The following is a 12744-nucleotide window of genomic DNA, read 5'->3' on the forward strand; positions in this document are numbered from 1 at the left end:
ATAATAATAATAATCTGCATCTATTTTGATAATCTTAAAGAGTCTTTTTTTTTTTAGTTTACATCTGCCAGCGTTACAATATTAAGTGATTATTGGAGTCTGACCAATACTGGATTCGGCTGATACTGATACCAAAATATGAAAATGAAAAATTCAATAACAATGTACTTTCTGGCATTGGTGTTTTTTTTTTTGTTTGTTTTTTTTTAACAAGACACATTTTTGATGGAGATACCTTAAATCTTAATTCTGTCCAACCCAAGATACTTAGAGAGGACATTGTGACTTCTCATAGCAGGAAAAGCACAGGTGTTACTTGTATAAAATTAACAGTGTCACTGTCCTATTCAAGTGTTAAGCTGTCATTAATCTTATCATTTACACTTGTGCATTTCCTACTGTGACATGTTGAAATGTCTTCAGTCAATAAGGCCAACGACTGATTTACGGGCTGCCTTCAGGTGTATATGATTAAATTAACGCTTACATCTGGATACCATGTAGTTGCTTCAGTTTCAGGGTCTATTGTTCATGCAGGCTCACTGTCGCACTGTCATGACTTAACAAGACACACAAATAGAACAAAGCCATTGTTAACTTCATTAGTAACACCTGCGCTTTTTCCTACTACAACGGGTCTAAATTTATGCTGAGAAAAAACCCTGTTCATGTTGTACTGGAGCCTGACTCATATTAGATTATTGAGGCTGAAACCAAGTGGGTTAGTCTGAGAGTAAAAATAAAATCAAACAAGGATGTACCTACAGACACATTAACATTTTTATAAGGATCCCTTAAAGTTGGTTACTAGAAATTTTACAGGTGAAGGTTAATGTTGGCCAACATATGTGTTGGCCTCTGACCAAGATATGCTTATTGAAATATAATTAGTTGTCCTGACACTGATTCAGGTGATATTTATGAACCTTATTTTTTGCAAACTCATAACTGTACCAAACAACAATATCGATCATGAATGATTCCACTTTGTTGAAATATTGCAAAATATTTTTAGAAAAATTCTAATTATTCAGTGTGTTACTGTTTGATTAGCAGATCTGTTTTCTTCAACTAGCTGGTTCCTGACAGAGACCGTGAATCTCAGTGTCACGACCTGTGTTTGAGAGAAGCCTCCAAGAACAATGTTGCAACTCTGCTGCTGGACTACAGAGCACACAGCCTGTTTTGGTGCAAAGACAGGAAATGATGGGAGGAGTGAGACAGAGGTGATGAAAAACGGTCATGAACTGGATTCACATCCTCAGAGCACGTTGCACGCGCCCCCACCCACTGTTGTGTTAGGACATCCGGCAGCAGGGGGACCTTTAATGTTTTCAAACAACAGATACACGAGGTTGTCAATGGAACATTAAAAATGAAAACATGAAAAAAAAATACTGAATGCTCTCATTTTTTATTATTGAGGATTATCCAATTTCTGTATTTACTATGTTACAGAACAAATAACAACACCGATTATGTTTTGAGGAGCCTTCCTGGCTCCTGAAAGTCCAAACTGAGGGCTGAGTGTGTTGGGAATGATCCTTGTGGAGCTTAGACTGGAAATATCACTGACATCACTCACTCACTCACTCACACAGTTATAACAACTTCTCTTTCCTTTTCACAAAACATAACATTTACAAGTAGGATTTTAAGGTCTGCATATTTGTTTTTGTTCTTAACATTTCTGACATAATTAATATATAAATAAAGAACAGCTATTCTTATCATGGGGGGGATCACGGGGTACTAAGCTGCTGTTTAAGATCATTTCCATAATCAATTAATGTGTCTTGATTTATCTGCAGTTGAGCTCAGTGTTAAAAATAATGACCATGTCCATCACAAGGTAACAGAGTCTGAAGTGACGTCTTCAAGTTGCTTATTTTGTAAAACTAGTGAAAAACCTCCAAAATTTAAAATATGAAAACATCAAAAAGCAACTGCTCACACTTGATTGCAGTCAGAAAGGGTTGTATGACATGATGATATAATGTATAATAATTGTTGAAAAGATGATTTGTCATTTTATAATTTATGTGAATCTATTAGTCATCTTTTCTTTCTCACATTTGGTTCTGCCAGCGATGAGTTCTCTATCAAATGTGGGCTGTTGGACATATCACTAATAGTCTGACCACCTGGACCGACTGGCCGTCATTACTGGCCTGACGTTGGGGGGAGCTCTGAGACTCTCTCTTGGCTCTCTGTGGGTTTAGACACTGTGGGTGTGGCTATTGTTGACACAGGCACATCTGCCGATATGGACGTTGGGGTAGATGGCACAAACACAGGCGCTGAGCTCTCAAACTTAATTTGGCCACCGGCTACCGGCGGCTGAGGAACGCCTGCTGTGTAAGATGGTCCACTGCCAGCAGCATCATTAAGCAGCGGGAGATTTACTGCCTCAGTTGCAGGTGTAAGTGCTGCGGCAGCTGATAATTTGACTTCTGTGGCTGTTGTAGATTTGGACAGAGCAGCATCCAGCTGAAGTGGAGTATCTAATGTAGCTGGCTTTAAGACTGAACCAGAGGCCTCTGGTCCCACATCAGTCACGGAGGGAGGTAACAGTGGAGGTACTTGTGGGGGCAGAGAAGAGGTGATGGGAGATTCAGCTGCCAGTGAGGCTTCTTGTTGAGGTGATGATGAGGTGATGGGGGTGTCAGATGCCGGTGTGACTTCTGTGGCAGGTGGTCCCGCACTTGCAGAAGCAGCTGCCTCTGCTGCTGCAGCCTTGCTCTCCATCTCCTCCATCCGGCGCTGGACCATCCGAGGCATCAGCTGCACGTAGGTGCCCATCAGGCGGTGGTTAGAGCGAATCAGCTTCCCTGCGCAGCTGTCCACACAGCGCTCCTGGACAGAGAGCAGCAATATGAGGTGATGAGTGAATAACTGCTGTATGGACTAAAATATGTGAAATCCAATGCCCACATATGGAGTATGGTTGTTTTTCCATTGGTTTCAATCAATGAGAATCTTAAAATTACAGCATACAATGTAGTTTTAAGTTGGTCCCAACCTCACCTAGGGGTTGCCAAAGGATCGCGAGGCCTTCTTAATTTAAAGGCATGTAAGAAAACTTATATATAAAAAATATACACCAGACTTTTTTCTCAGCATTTCATTCATTTTGGGAGAGAAAACTAAATGAAATTGTTATTTTTTTTAAGTTCATTATTTAAGATATAAACTCTCAAAGGATAAAGGCATGTTGATGACCTGAACACATCGTCTTTCTGCTTTAGAAAAGTACGCAGTTGAAACAACCAAAGACCAGTAACTAAGCATTAGGAAGAAAAGGCACTGAATTTTTCAAAAAGAAGCCTATTGTTATTAATATTATTATATAGTGGATTGTTAAAAACAAAAAAAGATATAATAGAGACAGAGAATACATATCTGATGCATTATTCACAGGAAAAATCTGCTCATTCAAACCACTTGTTTTACACAAAAGTCCTGCAGTTAGTGTTCACTATTTTTGTTTTTTTTGTACAGTTCATCAGTTGTTCTGCACTGTTATTATTATGCATCAGATATGACTATGAAACATCCGTAATATATGCCATTTAGTCAGGATTGGTCAGTTTATTCAATAGGAGAGAATGAGTCGCTTAAGGAAAAAGGTCTGGAACTAACAGACAACAGACTGAGATCATCAAAACTCACATATGTGTTCGTGTGTCTACACACTTGTGGCCATATCCTGTAACGTCATTTGCACAGAAATAGTGCTTCGAGACAAGGCAATGATCCATTAAGCTAAAACAATCACATTCACAGCTGCAGATGTGTGCAGATGTGTCTAGTAAACATATAGCCGCAGGATATCTATGGTTTCCAGTATTCTTACCTCATCCATGGTGAGGTTTCTGTAGTTGAAGTTGCTGGTGCATCGCTGGAAGCAAATTTCTGTCATGCGGTTGTAAACCATGAGGAAATCACGCAACTGCAAGACACACAATCACTCAGACCTCAGCATCATTTAATGATCATTTAAAAGTAAGCCCAATGTAGCTGTCACTACATAAATGTGACTTACATTTCTCAGTTGTTGGTCAGGATCCATCGTGATTCAGTCTGTGGTTCACTGCTGATTAGCTGAAAATGCTAACAAGAGTTAACGAATCGAGTAGGTTATGGTCTTCCCGATCCTTAGCCGTTTGATGTGAATGGAAATACTATTCCGCAAAAAGTCATTTACACATCAGCTTTAACGTAACGCTAATTACGCCTATACACGAACCGATTGGGGCGATAGATTAGGATGGCATGACATTCACATGCGCGCTGCCATGTTTGTTACGGAGATCGTCTCGGCACGGGAAGACGCCTCACTCAGTAGGGGAAAAAAAAAAAAAAAATCTATTTCCGGGTTCCAAAACTGAAAGTTTTTAGCCTTTAACGTTAGTTGCAGCTGCAGTGGGTAGTGACTATTTAGTTTTTAAAAAGTTACTCAGAAAAATTATATATTTTTATTATATTATATTATATTTACATAAATATTGCGTGTTAATTGGCCTAGGTTTTGAAACAGCCATCAGGCTAAGCTGTTTTACAACTATTAACCAGTGTTTTAAGGTCATTTCAAGATGCAGCTCAGGGGAAAAAAAGATACTCATTATAACCATTTCTCAAGTTTTAACTATTCGTAGCCGGTAGCATATTATAATAATCTTTTTTTTTTTTACTGTATTGATAATATGCCCACAAACCATAAATTATAATGTTCCTGGTTTGTGTCATTCCTAACTGACTCCCATGATTTCCAGTCTTCTCTTTAATTAAAAGTTCCCCAAAAATGTATATATTTTTAAAATAAATAATAAAATAATGCTTACCCACGGCATTAGGTGGACTATATACTAACAGAAAATCATAAAATTTATGGGCATAGTATAGTAGTAACTCAATGGTCTAGCTCAGTGCCTTAAAATATTATTTCTGAGCCATTTATTATAGCATTTTAGGAAAAGATTTTTAATGCCCAGTATGGACAGGAGGAGTGATTCCAGTATGCAGAACCTGTTTCAATGTACATGACTATTATTTTAAAACAGACTTGAAAAACTGTGAGTCTGTCATTTAATATGTCGCCTTCAATTCATCCATGATATCTTAGTATCATTTCTGTGTAATTGTTATTCCTGACAGATATCTTTGTTTTTGTAAAGATGGAAATAAGCTGAATATTATTTTCCTTTTGTCTTTCATCATTCCACTTTCTGAATTTGCAAGAAACTTTCAAAAAAAAGTGTTGCTCTGTTTGAGTCTGATAGAAAATTGTTCCATTTATTATGTCACTTGAAGCAACCAAGGAAACATCTGACTGATACAATCTGTCAGAATCTAGAATCTGATATTAATTTTCTTATGATAAAATGCAGCCAATTACAACTTTAAAGTGACAAAAGTATCTGTATGTATGGAAACACTATATACTCTAAAAAAAGGGTTCCAAAGGGTTCTACCTAGACCTATTTGCTTTTGAAGACCCCTTTTTGAACGAAAGAGTTCTTAAAGGATTGTTGAAATCCTTGACAAACTGTATCGTCAAGGGTTCTCTGTACCACAATAGATAATAATTGGTAGAACACTCTGGGTGGATTCTAGATAAAACCCTTGAAATATAAAAAGGTTCTCAATAGAACACCCTGGTTGAGTTCTTGTTAGCACCCTAAGAAGGTGGAAAGGTTCTGGGTGGAACCATTACACATAGAAGAGTTCTGTGTAGAACCTCATAGGGGGATCTAGGTGGAACCTTTCACAGATGGTTCCAGGTATAACTCTTCATGCTGGGTTTGAGGTAGAACCAGCAACATGGTTCTGGTTCAACCACTTAATTCTGAACAGTTTTGAGCATGTCCACCAAAAATAACCCGGTTTGGAACTAGTTCAGCTCCCAGCTGGAACCAAAAAAAGCTTCTTTTTTTTTTTTTTTCTTGAGAACCAAAGTGGGCGTGTCATATTCTACAGGTCCTTGTGCGGCGCCCTCTGTTGATGACATCTCTGATTACAATGGTTCTGCTTGAAAATTGAAATGCAGGCAGATTCAGTTTTTTAAGAATCTTGAACAGATATGTTTCAAGAACCAGAGTAAATTTGGTGGGTTTCAAGTGGAACCTTTATAAAAGGTTCTACCAGGAACCCAAAAATATTCTCCTCCAAGGAAAAGCCCAAAAACCTTTTTGTCCCAGTTAGCATCTTAATTTCTAAGAGTGTGTTTTGATTTTTCCACACCAATATTTGACAGTTAGTAATAGTGCCCTGTAATGTGTGTGTGTGTCACTTTATATTGCCTCCCTGTGCTGAATGTCTGCAACAGCTGGATTCAAAATGCCTGAGGCCAAAAATTAATCCATAGAGGGGAAGTAGGCCACAGTCAGCTATTGAAAAACTGTCAACAAACAGTTACTGCAGGCCTTTGACTGCTGACTTCAATTCAGAGCTCAGTCCCCTCAGCAGAAAGCTGGGCAGTAAATTATCCTTCCCGAGTGGCGGATTACAGAGAGGGAAATCATCATTTAAGCAGATGGTGTGTTAGCTCAGGAGTGCAGTAGATTATAAAGCTAATGACCATTATCATAACTCTGACGTGGAAAATCCTCTGTGGGTGACATTTACATAACAATATGCCCACAGGGAAAAATACATTACTTATACTGTAGCTTTCCCCTTTTCACTTTCTTGCCTTTAAATTTTTTTCTTTATGTTAATTTTATCTTCAGTCATAACATGACTAAAGCAGATTCACGGGTACTTACAGGCAAAATTTATTCAAGATAGTGTCATCTCTCGAGGCCTGGCCGTCGCCTACAGCATGGAAAACAGATTTTTTTTTCTTTCCTTCACACCTTTCTGTAAGACATCTGCTGATGTCTGATTCATGAGACATCAAAACAGTGAAAGATCTTCCATGTCCTGTGATGATTTGATGTTTTCCTTGTCTTTCACAACAGATTTAAAAAATTTCCACGTGGCTCTTGACCTCTAAATGTCACACACAGTTTCCTTTTCTCTTTAAATCTTCTTCATTTATTGCATCCTCTGCACAAAAAGGTACACCTTTTCTTCCTCAGTTGCTCAATGTGGAGAGTTCAGGAGGTAGTTTGTTTGCATCAGAGGAAATTGCACAACTGTGCAAAGACCATTGAATATTGAATATGACAAAGTTTTCATTCTTGCAGCACAGCAATAGACTTGCAGGTCAGAATTTACTTTATAGTACACTAACAAAATGCATGCATTTATCAAATTAGACAATTAGTGTACCGTTCGTTGCATGGTGTCCAATTTGGGTATAACAATTGTTTAATAAAAAACATGTTATTTCTTTTTTTTTTTTTTCAATTTATTTAATTTAATTCAAAGTAAAGTTACATCTTATACATATTGTACTTTAAAATAAAGTGCAATTGACTTTTAATGGCTTTTTTTCAAGTTGGGTTAGTCAGTTATGAACAATTTGAAACAAGAAAACATTCTGAATATGTTAATAAAATATAATAATATGTTAATATAATATGTCTGCCTAAACTTGTTGGAGACTGTCATGGACAAAGCTGTTGATGAAATGATCTGTGCCACTCTGAATAGCCTCCAACTCTGACAGCTGTTTACATACGCTCCCATTACTACCATCTTGTCTATCTTTTATTTCCCCGCTCTCATGTTCTCCTTTCCATTCTCTACTTAGACCATCTTCCTGCCTTCTTATCCCTTCCCAGCCCAAATTTAAACCCCTGTCTCTCTCCATTTCCTCTGTCTCTTGGGCTATCTGTTGACTGTTCAGGTAGATGCTGCTGTGTGAAACCATAGTGCTGGTGTCTCTGGAAGGAAGTTGAGCATCCATGTCCGCTTCCACCTCCAAGAAAGCATTCCCAGGGGGCGTGAGGTGGACCGGCAGCTGATCTTGCAGTTTGTTTCGTCCCTGAGTGTGGCTCTGCTGATGGCGATACTTCTTCTTGTGTTTATTCGCCACCTTCAGATCCAGCGAGGCATAATTCAGGTCAGGCTGTAAACACTGGTTTCAGACAATGGAAACAAGATTTGTTGATAAACTGCTGTTTTTTTTTTTTTAAGGTGAGATAAACAAAAATGCCACGGCCCTATGCACCAGTTTAAAACATATTCTTAGTGCATCTTTGGTGGTATCCTGTGGCTGTATGTTCACATGCATTTTTCTGTAAGCGAAGTTTATTTTTAGAACATCTTGTACTCTGTCGTGCTCATTGGTTCACAGGTTCGTTGACCACAACATCTATGTTGTCGACTGCCTTCCGTTTTGAAAGGAAATCTGACACCATGAGTCCTAATTTCATGTACAACGTTATGTGTGAATGGAACAAAAAATATAGTACAATATACAATATATACACATATACGCATTTACAAAATTTATTCAAGCGATTGGTTTAGAATATGATTATATATAATATATATATATATATATATATATACAGTATATATATATATATATATATATATATATATGTACAAACAACTTGTTACCTTGTTATTTGTTACTTGCTGGTGCATGGCGATTGTATTGGAGATGCAACCAATTTAACAATGTTGTCCTAGCATGCATACCAGGCAAAACTACAGGTGAAATCTGAAAATTAATAGCATCAAGCGGGTGAAAAATTAACTGTGTACCACAGTGCAGAGGCAGGTTCATTTTATTTTCACACTCTGTTGAGCTGTCAGTTCCGACCTCAGTGTTTGAATTACACTGTGACTTTCAGTGGAGCCCTATTTTTCGGGGGTTTGCATATTGTCAGAAATATACTATCAATAATTTCAAATCCTACGGAGAAAATATAGCCTGGGATGAAAAAAACAAAACAAAAACAGGAACAATATCCTTACAGTGTTTTTTTTTTTAAATTGTTCTCTGCCGAGAAAAAATAAAAATGTCCAAGATGAACATGGCCACAGCCAAAAATTCACTTGAAAGGCAATGTACAATTTGTAACAAGTGTACCAATGCATGGACGGTCACAGCAGGATAAGACAGCATTGTGTTTATTGGGTACAAATTACACAGTAGAAAAAAACAAAACATAACAATATTTTAGACCTCCCGCTTATATATCTAGGCTTTCCGAGCTTCCTCTAGCTCCCCCGTAATTTGAACCATGTCCTACATGTGATATTAATGTATGATAACATAACAGAATTGGGAAGTAACAAAGTACAAATACTTCATCTATGTACTCTAAGTTTTCAGTTGTCTGTATCTGATTATTTATTTTCTTGATAACTTGTTACTCTTACTCCTTTTATTTTAACACAAATACCTGTACTTTCTACTAATTACATCTTCAAAACAGGCTTGTTACTTTAGTTTTAGTGTATTTGAGAGTAATTATTGATTATTTTTACTCAACTTAACAGGACAGTAAGACATAGAAAAGACAGTTCCTTGGTGTATCCATCAGCGTATTTCACACACAACAGATATATTGAGACAAACACCACAGAAAGGACATAGTAAGACAAAAAAGATGTAACAAGATAAAAAAGACGCAACAAGACAAAAATGACATAAAAGATGTAAAAGGACAATAAACATGTAGCAAGACAAAAACTACGGACGTAACAAGGTAAAAGAGACGTAACAAGACAAAAAAGGTGTAATAAGACAAAAACGTAACAGACAGAGATGCTTTAATTCGGGGAAAAGGTGAGGTTCAGTTATCTTTGCACAGAAACAGCCGGAGTCTTGTACTTTGAGTACATTTTAGAGCCTGTACTTTTTCCACTTTTACTTTAGTAGATAAGTTGAATCAGTACTTCTAATTTTGCCAGAGTCTTTATCGCACAAGTATCTGTACTTCTATTCAAGTAAAGAATGTGTGTACTTTTGGCACCTCTGTGAAATAACATCCATTATATATTACAGAACGTCACAACATCACATAAAGTAAATAATTAAGAGTATATGGAAACTCAGTACTTGCAGAGAGATTTTGTATGGCTGATACCTGGTAGTCTGAACATACAGTCACAGCACTTACCTTCATACGATCTCTTGTGTGTGTCATCAGCTCATAACAAGCTTCTACAGAACCTGAACAAGTAAAAAGACAAAATTTGGTCATTTGCTTTACATTCTACTAACAATAGGCTCACCGAAATCATGAACAAAAATTGTACTTTCAGCTGGTCGGTCTATAAGAAACACTCTGGTCAGCCTCTGTGGTCTTAACGATTATATTTAATTAGCGTTGGCACCGGGAGCAAATTCTACACAGTTCCTGCACATGTTTTGCTTCCCAAACAATCCTTCCAACAGCCTATTAAAGAAAACAAGGTCACAAAGAGTGATGTGCATGGCCAAACTACCTTGTCTTCTACAATAATGTCAGGAGTAATTACTTTAAACATAATCTTTCTACCTGTTAAGTCTGAAACTGATCTCATGTCAAAGAGCGCATAAAAATTGTAATGTCCATTTTGAGTTATGCAGTAATTTTCTACCATACACATAAATGATAAGAGTCTAGATTTTTAAAGGCTCGTCTACTGAGGGAGTTTAAACAGTGAGTGAAAAAGAAATCGATATACTTTTATCTAATGCATTTCGGTGTAACTTGCATTGAATTGATCCAAATGTTTTTAAAACTTGACCACATTGCATTTCAAAAAATATACTGTATGCAAATATACTGTGTACTTTATACAAATACAGAAAAAGGAAACAATCAGAATTATTATTGAAAAAATAAATTTTTTAGCTCATTCAGAATAATTTTGTGATAGACTGAGTGAGACACTGGCATCCGAAGAGAAATGCAATCTTAACCCGTCATGTTTTTTGAAAGGACGACAGAAAACAGGCCGGCGCTCACCTCGTCTGTCTGTGCTGATGTTGCCATAGATTGGATTTTCCTGTTGCTCATGATGATTGTGGGGATTTTCCTGCTGCTCGTGGTGATCGAGGTTATGAAAATTACATTCTTCATCCTGTGACGGGCTTCATCCAGATATAAAGGAAAAATTTCACAGTTCATTTCTATAATAAGATGTCATTTGTAGATAAGAAAGAGAAAATCAAAATAATGGAATACCTTTTATTAAATAAGATATGCTGGAGCTTCATCAAAAACATGAATAAAAAGCGTACCTTTCTCCTTCATAAATGTGTGGGCTGCAGCACTCATCTGTGTCTGTATGAATAAAATATTTAGCAAGTTTTAAAATTTGTCCTTGCAAAAGCTGAGAGATTTCTAATCAATGGTGATGACATTTTTAAAAAAAACAAAATTAACTTAACATATAAGCATACCTCTGCACAAAATGGCTCTTCGTCTGATGCAGAAGATGACATTGAGGCACAGAGAGATCAACAAAGCCAGAGATAACAGCGCCAGAGCTACATGCACAATGTAATTGTCTAAAAAACAAACACAAACTTACCATTAGCACTTCAAATATTCAAACTTTTCTGTCTGTGGCACTCCAAAAGTGATGAGTGTCAGTATGTGGAATTTCAGACTTTTTTTTATCAGCTATAACTAACGTTGTCTGGAATTTCCCCTTGCACATCTCAATAACAAACAAAAAAGATGAAAAAATTTTGAAAATGCGTCATCACTTTTGCTTCAACAGTGCTAGACAGTTCCAATTTCTGACCTTTAAGAGGAAGAACTGGATGAAAAATAAAGAAAGCTGCAGTCGTTAAAGAATGTTATGGCCATTATAAAATTATTATTGTATGCTACACGTGTATATACCATGTGGTACTGCATATGGAACAGGTTTACAAAATAACAACAACAACAAAAAAACAATAGTTCAGTGATTTCTGAATATTGACATGCAGTATGTATTAATTTTGTCTAAAAAATACTGACAAATTCCACAGGAAAATCATTCTTTGTGTCGCAACCACAGTTTTACTGTAAATATGTCTTCATTTCTTTTGATAAACGTGCGTACTGTGATCATCATGTGGTAATCAACAAAACACAATTATGTGTGGATACTAAACTACAGAAAAGAGAGCAGTATACCATAGGACTGCGCTATTTACCGAAATATAATCAAAATAGCAACATGTCCAAGTGCAAAATTCAATCAGAGAGTAATTTTTGATAGTAATTTTTTGATAAAGGTAACATGTACAACAAAACAGGATTATAATGAAGTACTTTAATCCTCCAAACGTTCACCTTTTGTTCTGCCATATTCTTTGACATATGCTGAACTGGTTTAAGGAATTATACTACCAGACACCGATCTACATGGATTTACAGTGTAGAAATACTAGGTATAATTTTGAAAATCTAAATATAATTTCATAAGTTCTTAAAGTTGGTCTGATCCTACCGCACATATTCCAGCCGTCTCGAACAAAAAGGCTTGTCTGTCTGACACGATTGCTGTCAGGCTGTGGGGCATCACATGCAGTGTTCAGTCAGTGAGGTGTGCTACACTGTAGTCTATTTTTACCTCGTCTTAGTTACCTCTCTGTTATCACAGCGCTTTGAACAGTGGCTGCTCTTCAGTTACAAACAGGAAGCAATGTAACCTCATTCTGAGGCACCCAGTCTCTATAGTCAGATACAATACGATGTCATGTAGACATATTACTATTTAAAGATGTAAACATATGTTAACAACATCGGTGTTTTAATAGTAGTATTTATATTAATTTAAAAAGAAAATATTATGTGTCAGCACAGAAACAAATAAATAAACCAGCAAAAAAATAAGCTATTTCCCTCTTAAAAG

The 12744-nt window shown here is 36.7% G+C and overlaps 2 protein-coding genes across 2 annotated transcripts; both read right to left on the bottom strand.

Annotated features, from left to right (window-relative positions):
- Positions 1-1248: 1248 nt before the first annotated feature.
- Positions 1249-4341, bottom strand: timm10b (translocase of inner mitochondrial membrane 10 homolog B (yeast)). The gene is made up of 3 exons (XM_084730309.1): positions 4046-4341; positions 3857-3952; positions 1249-2856 (listed from the first exon to the last, which is right to left on the bottom strand). The coding sequence occupies exons 1-3, from the start codon at positions 4070-4072 to the stop codon at positions 2164-2166; spliced, it is 816 nt and encodes a 271-aa protein (XP_084586435.1). The 5' UTR covers positions 4073-4341; the 3' UTR covers positions 1249-2163.
- Positions 4342-7384: 3043 nt separating this feature from the next.
- LOC146319040 (uncharacterized) lies at positions 7385-12468 on the bottom strand. Its single transcript, XM_084730356.1, has 6 exons — positions 12340-12468; positions 11297-11404; positions 11135-11177; positions 10860-10984; positions 10026-10078; positions 7385-8026 (listed from the first exon to the last, which is right to left on the bottom strand). The coding sequence occupies exons 1-6, from the start codon at positions 12344-12346 to the stop codon at positions 7535-7537; spliced, it is 828 nt and encodes a 275-aa protein (XP_084586482.1). The 5' UTR covers positions 12347-12468; the 3' UTR covers positions 7385-7534.
- Between the last annotated feature and the right edge of the window lie 276 nt (positions 12469-12744).

Source organism: Lutjanus erythropterus, chromosome 11, assembly GCF_056507025.1.
Source record: "Lutjanus erythropterus isolate fLutEry1 chromosome 11, fLutEry1.hap2, whole genome shotgun sequence".
NCBI classification, from domain to species: Eukaryota; Metazoa; Chordata; class Actinopteri; order Lutjaniformes; family Lutjanidae; genus Lutjanus; species Lutjanus erythropterus.